This window comes from Cetorhinus maximus, chromosome 22, assembly GCF_964194155.1.
Source record: "Cetorhinus maximus chromosome 22, sCetMax3.hap1.1, whole genome shotgun sequence".
NCBI classification, from domain to species: Eukaryota; Metazoa; Chordata; class Chondrichthyes; order Lamniformes; family Cetorhinidae; genus Cetorhinus; species Cetorhinus maximus.
In genome coordinates this window covers 55,331,006-55,345,092 of record NC_135900.1, presented here as the reverse complement: position 1 = coordinate 55,345,092, position 14,087 = coordinate 55,331,006, and the positions used below count along the sequence as shown (strand labels likewise).

General features: G+C 45.6%; 1 protein-coding gene across 1 annotated transcript in view; it reads left to right on the top strand.

Annotated features, from left to right (window-relative positions):
- The first annotated feature begins 524 nt into the window (after positions 1-524).
- The window catches only part of parvb (parvin, beta), a 70,536-nt gene continuing 56,973 nt past the window's right edge, over positions 525-14,087 (top strand). The window contains exon 1 of the mRNA XM_078568352.1: positions 525-721. Coding sequence (XP_078424478.1) covers positions 604-721 — 118 coding nt within the window. The 5' untranslated portion in view covers positions 525-603. The remainder of the gene's footprint in view (positions 722-14,087) is intronic.

Sequence of the window (14,087 nt, the reverse complement as noted above, 5' to 3'; positions counted from 1 at the left end):
GGATATCATTCCTGTGAGCTGCTTTGTTGTTTTTTACTGTGTTGAAGGTGCTATATAAATGCAAGTTGTTACTGGTGCATGTAAAATTGTATATGGCATGGAATCTTTAATTCCTGGAGACTTGAGCAGATTCCTGGAGGGTTGACTGCCCGATTTCGAATGTAGTTCTATTCAGAATTCTGGAGGTTTAGGAAGCCATTGGAGGCATTAATGTAGGGAGCATAGGCTGGTTCTGGGTGGATGAATTAAGAGGGGAGGAATGACCTTCCTTATGATTTGTGATTGGCGAAGAACTGATCATTGCCCCAGGAGCGAGAAACTCTTTATTTGGAGAAAGGGAGGGAGGCTGAGAGGACAAGGGTGGAATTTAGTGACAGCGGTGTTGAGTCGCGCGCGAGTGGCAGGTCGCTGCGGGCGCGGGGAGGGGGCGCTGCTTTGGGAATGTGAGCTGGCAGAGAGTGTGCGGGCGGGCGGTCCGGTCCGGTCCGGACGCTGGTGGTTCCCCACATCCTGTCGTGGCGGCTCCTGGAGACCAGAGAGGGGAGGGAGCGAGGAGCTGTGGTCTGTGTTGAGGGCTGAGGGAGTCATTTAACAGCAAGCGGCATGGCTACCACACCGGTCAAGTCCCAGAACGTGCAGTCACTCGGCAGGATGAAGAAGGACGAATCCTTTCTGGGAAAGCTGGGAGGAACATTGGTGAGAAAGAAAAAGGCCAAGGAAGGTGAGGAGCCCGCCGGCAGGGTGAGGAGAGGGGCATGGGGGAGAGAGAGCTTCTCTCATCCACAGGGTCAGGCTCCAATGAGGCAGCGTGAGTCGCTTTCCTCTGTTAAATGATTTTTTTTTAAAAAAAAAGTTAAAATACCCTTAAATATCTCCAGTTCTTGCATTACTCGATTGGGATTTTATTTGAAGCTGTGCCTCTCTCTTATTTTATCTTTAAACTACTTTCTAAAGGTAAATGAATTCCCTCTGCCCGCTTGAAAATGCCCCTCATTTTGTTTTCATTGCATTTAAAAAGCTGCCCTATTTCTAGTTCGTTCCCATACAGAAATTTTTTAATTGAAGGCAATGCTACTTTAATGCTGATATAATAAAACACCCGTATTCTCTTTGTATTTTAAAATTTATTTTAAAAATTATTTTTCTGTAATATTAATCTCTTGAACAGAAGCCTCTATGATAACTGAGATTTGGGCTGCCGTAAAGGATAAAAGTTAAGATCCTTTGGAAGTTTTAGCTGGGTCAGATTGGTAAATCTAAACAGCTAACTACTGTTTCAGTTGGAGATTTCTTTTTGTAGGTTTAAAAGCTAGTAATAGCTAATCAAATTCAGGCCTTTGAAGGAAATGAGTTGATTATTTAAAAGGTTTCTATCTTTAGTTTGTGAAATGTTAATGTGTAAGATCGCCACTTTGACAATAGACAGGACCAAGTTGTTTTAATGCCTAAATTAAAAAAACAAAAATTGTTGGGAAAACTCAGCTGGCCAGGCAGCACCTGTGGAGAGGAACCGTTCATGTTTCGGGTGAATGACCTGTCATGTTTTAATATGACAGTATTTGATTATTTAGGATCTACCCATGTTGGCAAAAAACTGTCATTTCATGTAATGGCTGCTGGAAGATATAATTAATGTTTACCTGGCTTTTGGATTTTTTCCAAAAGAAGGATTATCTTTTTTTTTTCTGTGATGTGTATAAACTGCCTGGACCAGGTGTAACTATGGCAGCCTGACTATAACTGGAAAATGCAAGTTCAAGTCACTGACAACATAAATAAGAGCAGGAGTAAGCCATATGGCACCCCCTTGTGCCCACTCTACCAGTGAATAAGATCATGACTGACATCAATTCCGGGACACCCTGGTCCACTCCTCCATCACCCCCTACTCCTCAACCCCCACCTATGGCACCTCCCCATGCCCACGCAGAAGATGCAACACCTGCCCCTTCACTTCCTCTCTCCTCACCGTCCAAGGGCCCAAACACTCCTTTCAAGTGAAGCAGCATTTCACTTGCAATTCCCCTAACTTAGTCTACTGCATTCGTTGGTCCCAATGCGGTCTCCTCTACATTGGAGAGACCAAACGCAAACTGGGCGACCGCTTTGCAGAACACCTGCGGTCTGTCCGCAAGAATGACCCAAACCTCCCTGTCGCTTGCCATTTTAACACTCCACCCTGTCTCTTGCCCACATGTCTGTCCTTGCCTTGCTGCATTGTTCCAGTGAAGCCCAACGCAAACTGGAGGAACAGCACCTCATCTTCCGACTAGGCACTTTACAGCCTTCCGGGCTGAATATTGAATTCAACAACTTTAGATCTTAAACTCCCCCCCACCTCCCCCCCATCCCCACCCCGTTTCTCCCCCCCATCCCCACCCCGTTTCTCCCCCCCATCCCCACCCCGTTTCTCCCCCCCATCCCCACCCCGTTTCTCCCCCCCATCCCCACCCCGTTTCTCCCCCCCATCCCCACCCCGTTTCTCCCCCCCATCCCCACCCCGTTTCTCCCCCCCATCCCCACCCCGTTTCTCCCCCCCATCCCCACCCCGTTTCTCCCCCCCATCCCCACCCCGTTTCTCCCCCCCATCCCCACCCCGTTTCTCCCCCCCTTCCCCACCCCGTTTCTCCCCCCCATCCCCACCCCGTTTCTCCCCCCCATCCCCACCCCGTTTCTCCCCCCATCCCCACCCCGTTTCTCCCCCCCATCCCCACCCCGTTTCTCCCCCCCATCCCCACCCCGTTTCTCCCCCCCATCCCCACCCCGTTTCTCCCCCCCATCCCCACCCCGTTTCTCCCCCCCATCCCCACCCCGTTTCTCCCCCCCATCCCCACCCCGTTTCTCCCCCCCATCCCCACCCCGTTTCTCCCCCCCATCCCCACCCCGTTTCTCCCCCCCATCCCCACCCCGTTTCTCCCCCCCATCCCCACCCCGTTTCTCCCCCCCATCCCCACCCCGTTTCTCCCCCCCATCCCCACCCCGTTTCTCCCCCCCATCCCCACCCCGTTTCTCCCCCCCATCCCCACCCCGTTTCTCCCCCCCATCCCCACCCCGTTTCTCCCCCCCATCCCCACCCCGTTTCTCCCCCCCATCCCCACCCCGTTTCTCCCCCCCATCCCCACCCCGTTTCTCCCCCCCATCCCCACCCCGTTTCTCCCCCCCATCCCCACCCCGTTTCTCCCCCCCATCCCCACCCCGTTTCTCCCCCCCATCCCCACCCCGTTTCTCCCCCCCATCCCCACCCCGTTTCTCCCCCCCATCCCCACCCCGTTTCTCCCCCCCATCCCCACCCCGTTTCTCCCCCCCATCCCCACCCCGTTTCTCCCCCCCATCCCCACCCCGTTTCTCCCCCCCATCCCCACCCCGTTTCTCCCCCCCATCCCCACCCCGTTTCTCCCCCCCATCCCCACCCCGTTTCTCCCCCCCATCCCCACCCCGTTTCTCCCCCCCATCCCCACCCCGTTTCTCCCCCCCATCCCCACCCCGTTTCTCCCCCCCATCCCCACCCCGTTTCTCCCCCCCATCCCCACCCCGTTTCTCCCCCCCATCCCCACCCCGTTTCTCCCCCCCATCCCCACCCCGTTTCTCCCCCCTCCCTTTTTTTTTCCAATAATTTATATAGATTCTTCTTTTCCCACCTATTTCCATTATTTTTAAATCTAAAACTAAAACTTTGTTAATCTTTCCACCCCACCCCCACTAGAGCTGTACCTTGAGTGCCCTGTCTTCCATTCTTAATTAGCACCTTTCTTAGACAATATCACCACCTTCAACACCTCTTTGATCCTTTTGTCTGTAACATCTTTTGATTATCTGCTCCTATCACTGCTTGCTTATCTCCACAATCACCACACCCTCAACTTCTCTCTCTCCCCCCGCCCCCCCACCTTAAACCAGCTTATATTTCATCTTTCTCCTAACTATGCTTCAGTTCTGCCGAAGGGTCATGAAGACTTGAAACGTTGACTGATTTCTTCTCCACCGATGCTGCCAGACCTGCTGAGTTTTTCCAGGTAATTCTGTTTTTGTTTTGGATTTCCAGCATCCGCAGTAGCTTTTAGCTTTTTGTTTTTATCAATTCCACCCATATCCCTTGATTCCCCTAGAGTCCAAAAATATATCAAAGCCTTGAATATACTCAATGACTGAGCATTCCACCCCGCTGGGATGGAGAATTCTGAAGATTCACAACCCTGAGTGAAGAGGTTCCTCCTCATCTGTCTTAAATGATCCTTTTCCTAAAAGTATGTCCCCATTTCTACTCTACAACCAGAGGAGATACCGTGTGGCATCTACCTTGTCAAACCACCTCAGAATCTTGGTTTCAATTAGATCACCTCTCATTCTTCGAAATGCCAGAGAACACAGGCCATTTCTAATCAACCTCTCATCCCAGAAATCAATTTAGTGAAATTTTACTGCAATTACCTCCAAGGAAAGTACATCCTTTGATAAATGAGATCAAATCTGTCCACACTACTCCACTTACCTCACAAAAGCCCTATACAATTATAGTAAGACTTCCTTACTCTTGTACTCCAACCCCCCCCCTTGCAATCAAACCCAACATGCAATTTGCCTTCCTAATTGCTTGTTGTACCTGCATGCTAACTTTGTTCCTCGTACAGGAACACCCAAATCTCTCTGAAATCAACATTTAAAAGTTTCTTAATGTTTAAATCATCCTGATTTTTTTATTCACCCTACTGAGGTAAATAACCTAACATTTTCCCACATTTTACTCCTTATTGTCCATTTGTTTAACCTGTCTATATCCCTCTGCAGCTTTTTTGTGTCCTATTTGCAATTTACTGACCTATCTAGTTTTGTATTGTCAGCAAATTTGGATACATTGCCCTTGGTCCTTCGCCAAAGCCATTGACAAATATTGTAAATAACTGTAATGATCCATGTGGCATGCATTCTATTTAGACCCTGCTAAGTTGAAAGTACCCCATTTATCTCTGCTGTCTGCTTTCTATTCATTAACCAACCCTCTAACCATTGCTAATATATTACACCCCAACCCCATGAGCCCATATCTTGTGTTACCTTTCGTGTAGCAGCTTATTGAATGCCTTTTGGAAATCCAAATACACTACATCCACTGGTTCCCCTATTTCTACTCTGCTGGTTACATCCTCAAAAAACTCTTTTAATAGATTTGTAAAACATGATTTCTCTTTCCGAAAACCATGTTGACTTTGCCTAATTATATAATGATTTTCCAAGTGCCCAGCTGACACCACCTTAACAATGAATTAGAGCTAACTAGCCTGCAATTCCATCTTTTTTCTTCCTTCTTTTCTTGAGTAGCATTGTTAATATTTGTTACTTCTCAATCTGCTGGAATTGCTCTAGAATCTATGGAATTTTAAAAGATTACAACCAGTGCATCCACTATCTCTGCAGCGACCTCTTTTAGAACCCTAGGATCTGGGCCATCAAGTTCAGGGGCTTTTTCAACATTTAATGGAGAGATGGTGGTGTAGTGGTAATATCAAAACTAGTAATGCAGAGGCCCAGGCTAATGTTCTGAGGAAATGGGTTCAAATCCCACCATGGCAGCTCGTGGAATTTAAAAAAATAATAAAACCTGGTTTCAGTAATGGTTGTCAATTACATTAAGGGAAAAAAATGACAGGTATTTGAACACCTATAAAGAGAGGATAGCTGGGACACTGGGTGTATCTGAGTGGTGACACTGAACAAATTCCATAAACTCTCAGTAAAGAAAGGCTCTGTGTCTTAGTTTTGACTTCGCCAGCCTTTGTGGAACCTATTAACATATCATCGATTGCAATAAAATCTCATCTGGTTCACTAATGTCCTTTCAGGTTAGGAAATGTACCATCCTCACTGGTCAGGCCTACATGTGACTTCAGACCCACTGTAATGTGGTTCATTTTTAATTGCCCTCTGAAATGGCCTAGCAAGCTACTCAGTTCATGGGCAACTAGGCATCAAATGCTGGCCTTGCCAGTGACACCCACATCCTATGAAAGAATTAAGAGCAAAAGACCGAGGAGTAGGAGAAGGCAATTCAGCCTCTTGAGCCTGCCCCACCATTCATTACAATCATGGCTGATCTCATTTCGGCCTCCACTCCAATTTCCCGCCCTCTCCCCATAACCTTTCAACCCATTACTAATTAAAAACCTGTATCTCCTCAAATTTATTCAGCGTCCCTGCATCCACTGCACTCTGGGGTAGTGAATTCCACAGATTCACTACCCTTTGAGAAAAGTAATTCCTCCTCATCTCTGATTTAAATCTACCGCCCCTTAGCCTAAAACTATGACCTCTTGTTCTAGAATGCCCCAGGATGGAAACATCCGCTCCATGTCTGCTTTGTTTATCCCCTTTAGCATCTTATATACCTCAATTAGATCTCCTCTCATCCTTCTAAACTTTAGCAAGTATAGGCCTAAACTGCTCAATCTCTCCTCATAAGACAAGCCCTGCATCTCTGGAATCAATCTAGTGAACCTCCTCTGAACCGCCTCCAGTGCAACTACATCCTTCCTCAAGTAAGGGGACCAAAACTGTGCACTGTACTCCAGGTGCAGTCTCACCAATGCCTTGTACAGTTGCAACAACACTTCCCTATTTTTATACTCTATTCCTTTAGCAATAAATGCCAAAATTCCATTTGCCTTTTTTATTACCTGCTGTACCTGCATACTAGCTTTCAGCGATTCATGCACGAGGACACCCAGATCCCTCTGCACTGAAGCATTCTGAAGTTTCTCTCCATTTAAATAATAAGTCGCCTTTTTATTCTTCCGACCAAAATGGATAACCTCCCGCTTATCGACATTAAACTCCATCTGCCAAATTTTGGTCCATTCACCTAACCTGTTCATATCCATTTGTAAATTTCTTATTTCTTCATTGCAACTTACTTTCCCACCTATTTTGGTGTCATCTGCAAATATATCTATAGTACCTTCTATCCCTGAATCCAAGTCATTAATATAGATTGTAAATAGTTGGGGCCCAAGGACCGAACCCTGTGGCACCCCACCAAGTTACAGCTTGCCATCCAGAAAAAGACCCATCTATCCCAACTCTCTGCTTTCTGTTGGTTAGCCAATCCTCTATCCAAGCTAATATATTACCCCTAACCCCGTGTGATCTTATCTTGTGTATTAATCTTTTCTGCGGCACTTTATCAAAGGCCTTCTGGAAGTCCAGATATACTACATCTACAGGATCCCCATTATCCACTTTGCTTGTCACATCTTCAAAGAACTCTAGCAAATTAGTCAAACACGATTTACTCTTCATAAAACCATGCTGACTCTGATGGATTGCATTTTGACTTTCCAAATGCTCCATTACTACTTCCTTAATAATGGATTCCAACAATTTCCCAACGACAGACGTTAAACTAACTGGTCTATAGTTTCCTACTTTCTGCCTCCCCCCTCCTTTTTTGAATAAGGGTGTTATATTAGCATTTTTCCAATCCACTGGAACCTTTCCAGAATCCAGAGAATTTTGGAATATTATAGCCAATGCATCTACTATCTCCGCTGCCACTTCCTTTAAGACCCTGGGATGTAGGCCATCAGGTCCTGGGGACTTGTCACCCTTTAATCCCAATAGTTTGCTCAGTACTTTTTTTCTAGTGAAGGTGATTGTTCTAAGTTCCTCCTTCTCTATATCCTCTGCACTACCTGTTACTTTTGGGGTGGTACTAGTGTCCTCCACTGTGAAAACTGAGGCAAAATATTGATTAAGCGCCACTGCCATTTCTGAATTCCCCACTATTAACTCCCAAGTCTCCCCCCCCCCCCCGCCACTATTTTGTTTAAAGCCCTATCTACGATCCTAGTTATGCAATTCGCCAGGACACTGGTCCCAGCATGATTCAAGTGGAGCCTGTCCGAACGGAATAGCTCCCTCTTTCCCCAGTACTGATACCAATGTCCCATGAATGCGAACCCAATTCTCCCACACCAATCTTTGAGCCACGCATTTACCTCTTTAATCTTATTGACCCTGTGCCAATTAGCTCGTGGTTTAGGTTGTAATCCGGAGATTACCACCTTTTTGGTTCTGCTTTTTAATTTAGCCCCTGCTGCTTGTATTCCCTCAGCAGAACCTCTTTCCTTCTTCTACCTATATCATTGGTACCTACGTGGACCATGACATCTGGATCTTTCCCCTCCAACTCCAAGTTCCTCTGCAGCCCAGATGAGATATCCTTAATCCTGGCACCAAGTAGGCAACACAGCCTTCCGGACTCTCGATCCTGGCTACAGAAAGCAGTATCTATTTCCCTAACTATACTATCCCCGATTACAGCTATATTTCTCTTTTCTCCCCCCACTTGAATGGCTCCCTGTACCACGGTGCTATGGTCAGTTTGCTCATCCTCCCTACAGTCCCCGCTCTTGTCATCACAGGGAGCAAGAATCTCAAACCTGTTGGATAAGGGCAAGGGCTGAGGCTCCTGCAATGCTACTTCCTGGATCCCTCTACCTACCTCACTCATAGTCACACCCTCTTGTCCCTGACCACTGGCCGAATTTAAGGTAGTTAATCTAAGGGGTGTGACTGTCTCCTGAAACACAGCATCCAGGTAACTCTCCCCCTCCCTGATGTGTCGCAGTGTCCGAAGCTCAGACTCCAGCTCATCAACTCTGAGCTGGAGTTCCTCGAGCAACCAACATTTGCTACAGATATGGTCACTAGGAACCACAATGGGGTCCACCAGCTCCCACATCATGCAGCTATAACTCATCGCCTGGCCCTGCATCTCTATTTTATTTAATTAGTTTTTAAATTTGTTTTTAAATTTCCTACTGGTCTTTCGTTTATCAACCTGTAAAATATTTCTCCTATTTACCTTTAATCGGAAAGCAAGCTAGAATAGGGATTCAAAATACATTTTTTAAAATCAATTGGAACTCGCTCTCTCTGCTGAGTTGAAGCTGAAGTGTTAGGCCTCTGATTCTGGGCCCCAGTAGTCACCCTTAATCTGAAATCAACTTAGAATAGGTAGTTCAAACTAGCAGTTACTTACCAACCAATGAACTTACGGTTTTCCTGTGATGTCACTCTTTCTTTCACTTGGTGACGGTGACTGCAGAGAACGCTCCTCTTGCTCTCTCCTCTAGCTGCTGCTGACTGCCTGTCCCAGAGCCCTCCTCTCGCACTCTTCTCTAGGCGCTGGCTGGCTGGCTGCCTGTCCCAGGGTGGTCCTCTCGCACTCTCCCCTTAAAAAATCCTTTCACTTCTCTCATTCTTTTTCTTTACTGATATTAATTACATTCCTTAATCTCATTGCTCCTTGTTTGTCCACTATTTTTGGTATACTTTTGTGTCTTCTACTGTGAGGACAGGTACAAAAGACCAAGATAGATACAAAGAAGGCATTTCATAGTACCGGGAGCCCATGTTTTGCTTCATCTGAAACTGTTAAAGACCTAATTCGGAAATAAATTTGCATTAAACTCAGAAGACAGCCTTCTGCACCAAGAAAAGTTGTTTTATTTAGTGTCTGAATATTTCTTGTATTAAACATAACTTTATAGATTTGCAATTGAGAGCTATAGACTCTGATGTTCTTCCAATTAATGGGCAGATAAAAGATATATGATGAATGCAGTCCAGCCCGTCTACACTAGTGTTAATGAGTAGATTGTTAGTTCCCATTATAATAAATTTCAAGTCCCTTTGGGCTGTGAAGCTGACTCCATATTGGTAAGTTATCATTTTATAGAAGCATTAATGTCATGTATTAAGTATCACTATTTATAAACAATAATTGAAAATCATGTTATCCATTACTGCCTTTTGGATCGAAGATGTGGCCTATTCCCCATTCCTTTGCCTCAAATATTCATTTGAATTGCATCCTTCCTGGCCCTTTTATTCTGAGAATGACGCAAACCTTTGAGGATATAACCCAAAAACCAGAACTGCATAAGAATTTATCCAGGCCTTGTACTTCCCCTTTATAGTTTGAGCTTAAGTTTTCTTTTCTGTTTGTTTTCTGTTTCCATGGTTGATGCAACTCAGGAACTTGAGGACAACAGGAGTCTTAACTGCAAATAGAACCATGATTTTAAAGCATACTTCCTCTAATTCTAATAAATGAGCAATCTGAAATAATAAACCTTTGACTAGCAGCCTTTGCATGAAACTGAAATCTAGCAAAGCTTAATGCCAAAAAATAGTAAAAGGGAATTATATTTGATTATATTTCAACAACTTACAACAGTTTGCAAGTGACAGCCATTCGCTGACTCATTCCTCAGGGCAATGCCTTGACCAGTAAGGGTCAAGCTGCCTGGTTTAAAACAATGCTTGGCAATCACTATCACTGGTGCATTCTCCATGGCAACATCACTTGCCAACTAATCAGCACTCTCTTCACATACAGTATGAATTGTTATAAAAACAGAAAATGCTGGAGAAACTCAGGTCTGACAGCATCTGTGGAGAGAGAAACAGAGTTAATGTTTCGAGTCCACATGACTTCAGAGCTAAAGAGAAGTGGAAATGTGATGGAATTTATACTATTTAAGAGGGGGGTGTAGAGCAGGTAAAGCAGGATAGAAGGTCAGTGATAGGTGGAGGCTAAGGGGAGACTGACAAAGATGTCATGGACACAAGACAAAGGCAGTGTTAATGGTAGTGCTGAAGACTAAAAAAGGTGCTGATAGTGGCATAAAGGTAAGAAAGCAGAATGTGTGAATAGCAGAACAGGGGTCAGCACTCAAAGAACAAAATAGAACAAGTGACAGATGGCCATTTTTTGGGGGTGGTGGGTGGGGGTGGTTTGAGGGGGGGAGAAAAGGCTTAAAAACACTGATGTCAGTGTTTTCAGTGTCAGTGTCCCCCTACCCATCCCAAAATGGACAGGCCACTCAATCCTTGGTGTTGGAGGGAGACCTAAACCTACCCCGCGAGTCCTCCCTGAAGGCCAAAGCCATGATCATTGGAGTGGGAGGAGGTTCTGTGTTTGCACCTCTCCATAGAGTCCACCTAGAGTGTGACCTTGTTTCAGGCCTTGTCACACTCAGAATTATCCCTGAGCTATCAGTAGCAGGAATCTATTTTCTCCTCGGAAACAATTTGGCTGGCAGCAAGGTGTTAGCCAGTGAAAGAAAAGAGGCCCACATCATCCAGCAGAAACCTGCAGGAGAGCAGAAAGCTGGGGAAGGTCCAGAGGCCCAAAAGTGAGAGAGAGCATCCATAAACATTGAGTGAAGGCTGCTCGAATGTAATAAGGCCGAATCCAGGCCAGTAAGATTAAAAGAGGTCCAGGAAGGGCTAATAGAATTTAAAATAGACTCTCAAAATGTCCCAGAGTTAAACAGGGACCAGAGAAGTCCTAGAGCAGGGAAAGAAATGATGAGGGAAGATGGCACATATAGTTGAAGAGCCTGAAGGAAGGCAAGCTATTAAACCAGGAAAATAAATTAAGGAATTACTGCAAGTGTGGCTGGCAAAACCCTTCTTTCTGATATTAAATAGGGACAAAAGGAGCTCCCAGACCGATGAGCAGATAGGGAGTGAGATGTCTCCCCAAGCTGAAAAGCCACAAGGGATTGTAGCCGGAGCAGCACCTCCACTTGAGAGCGGTGGAAAAAGTTAGGAGAGCTCCCACTCCCTAGCCAAAGGCTCTGGCTAGCGAGTTTAAATAGGGACCAAGAAAGTTCCCAAATTGGCCCAGAGTGTGAGGACGATGTCCCACTTAGTTGAAAAGCCACCAGGAGGTACAGTGAGGCCTGATCATCCACCAGAGGGCAGTAGTGCTCCAAAAGACATGGAGCCTACTACCCAACTGACCAGCAGAGGGATCCCAGCCAAATTGGATCCCATACCCACTCACTTTAATGCAGAATCGTGAGGCAACCTGTCAGGGTTGTCCACTGCATTTAAAATGATCCTTAACAAACCACCAGGCTACAGCACTGTAGCCCTACCTGTTATGGATGAGAGAGAGGCCTCTTCCAGAAGGCTGTCATCCGGGCCCAGAAAAGCTGGCCCAAGACCAGGAGCAGACTGATCACCTGTCGCCATGCTAACCTATGCACCTAGCATTAGAAGCTGGAACACCCCAGCTGTGCTTGTGCCCAAGCCAGACACTAAATTGGAATCCCCTAATGAAACCAAAGTCCCTTTTAAACCCCGCCTCCCCCCCCAATTTATCCTGATAATCAGCCTGACCACATTCCCTGTGTTTGAACAGCGGAACCCTGTGTTTGAACAGGCTACCAAGGTGGACAGGGAGGAGCTAAGCTGGACAAGAGCAGCTCAGCCCTATGATCAAAAGACCTGGCACACTCAGAGTAAGATACCCAGCGTCCTCTGCAGATAGTCCAGAGCAGCTTGACCATCACTTGCCCCCGAGTGCTAACCATCCTGTAAAATCCCCAGACCCTTTAGAGGGGACACAATCAGGAGTTGGATAGGCAAGAGTTCTGAAACCAATGGCTTTGCATATGCCTGGTCCTCAACAGAGAGAATTTGGAACACTAACTCTGAATAGACTTCCCAGAAGGTGGTAAGGCTGGTCCCCGAGCAAAGTCCCCCAATTTGTTAGCTTTGCGAATGGGACCCCAATTTTGTTATGCTCCCGGGTAAGGAGGAATGAGCTGGCTCCGCTTCTTCATTCAGCCCCCTTGTAGGGTCGCAACACGGTTAATTTAAAAGGGAGCCTCAACCCCGTGGATACCTCTTCCCAGTCCAAATGTACTTATTATTTTAGAAGGAGCCAATTAACCAGGCTTTCTTAAGTCAAAGGAGTAAGTTTATTAGTTACTAAAAATCCGAGAAAAATAATAAAAATGCAACACACATACACACAATTGAGAAATGAGAAGTTGAGTCCAAATAAAAGTTTAAAAAGATTTATGAATCAGTATTTGGCTTGTCCATGAGGTGTAGATGGTGAAACATTGTGGACGTTAAGTTGGGTGATTCCGGTAGAGTGGACTTTGGCAGTTTTGCAGTCGGCTTGGAGACACCTGGTTCTGCAGGATAGCTGAAGAAGCTGTCCTATTTCCTTTTTGATTATGGCTTCCACTGAGCCTTCTCTCCAGCAATAGAGCAAGACTTCACCTGCAACTTTAGGGGTGACTAGTTGGTCTTTTTCTTGCTGTCACACAACAGCACACAATGCACTGCTCTGCAGCTAGCTTTTTAACCCATTTTTCCCTGTGTATTCCTGTTAGGTTAAAAAAAACATGTCTTGTGCCCAGAGCCTGTTTTCTTTGATCTCCAACCATTTTGCACATTCTGAGATACAAATCAGCAGGAGATGGATTTTTAGATAACTGCTGAGACATGGTAATCAATCTTTTGTCTCTGTAACCACAGGAGATTAAAGTTCAGTCTTTTGCATCTTTTCGGTCTCCCTTTTAAGTGTCTCTGCTTGAAGAAGGCCATGACACCTTTTCAGGTGTGACATTCCATGTTTCGTCAGGAAAGGTCTATCGGGATAATCCACATAGGAATTTTTCCAGAAAGTGATCACTTTATCAGCCATCTTTTGCTCAGTGTCCTTGCTTGTATTTCTTTAAAAACACACGTTTCCCTTAACAAGTTGTACATGCCTTAAGTAATTCGTGGCTGTAATTGGCTTTTCATGACACTTCCCCCGTGCCACGAATGAAATGAGATTCATTTTCACTTTATTACAAAGAGGGGAAAAAAAACAAACGTGCGTACACATTCATTCTTCTAGCCTTGGTCAGTATTATCTCTTCAGTTCTAACTGCGTGTCTCTAAGTTCTGGACAGGGCGTCTGGAATCATGTTTGATTTCCCGGCAATATGGGTGATTTTTAGGTGGTAACGTTGGAGAAATAAATTCCAATGGAATGACCTGACATCTTGTGTCTTAAACTTCTTCACAAAGGTTGAAAGGTTGCAGTCAGTATAGACTGTGGTTTCTCTGAGATATATGTCCGAAATGGATACAAAGTGTTTGAGAATCAGTAATAATTTTCCTTCTTCACTGTGAAGTACCGTTTCAGATGCTTGCTTAGTTTTTTGGAGAGCTATCCGATTACTCTCTTTCCCTGATTCGTCTTCCTGGAAGGGGACAGCCGCTATCCCAATGTC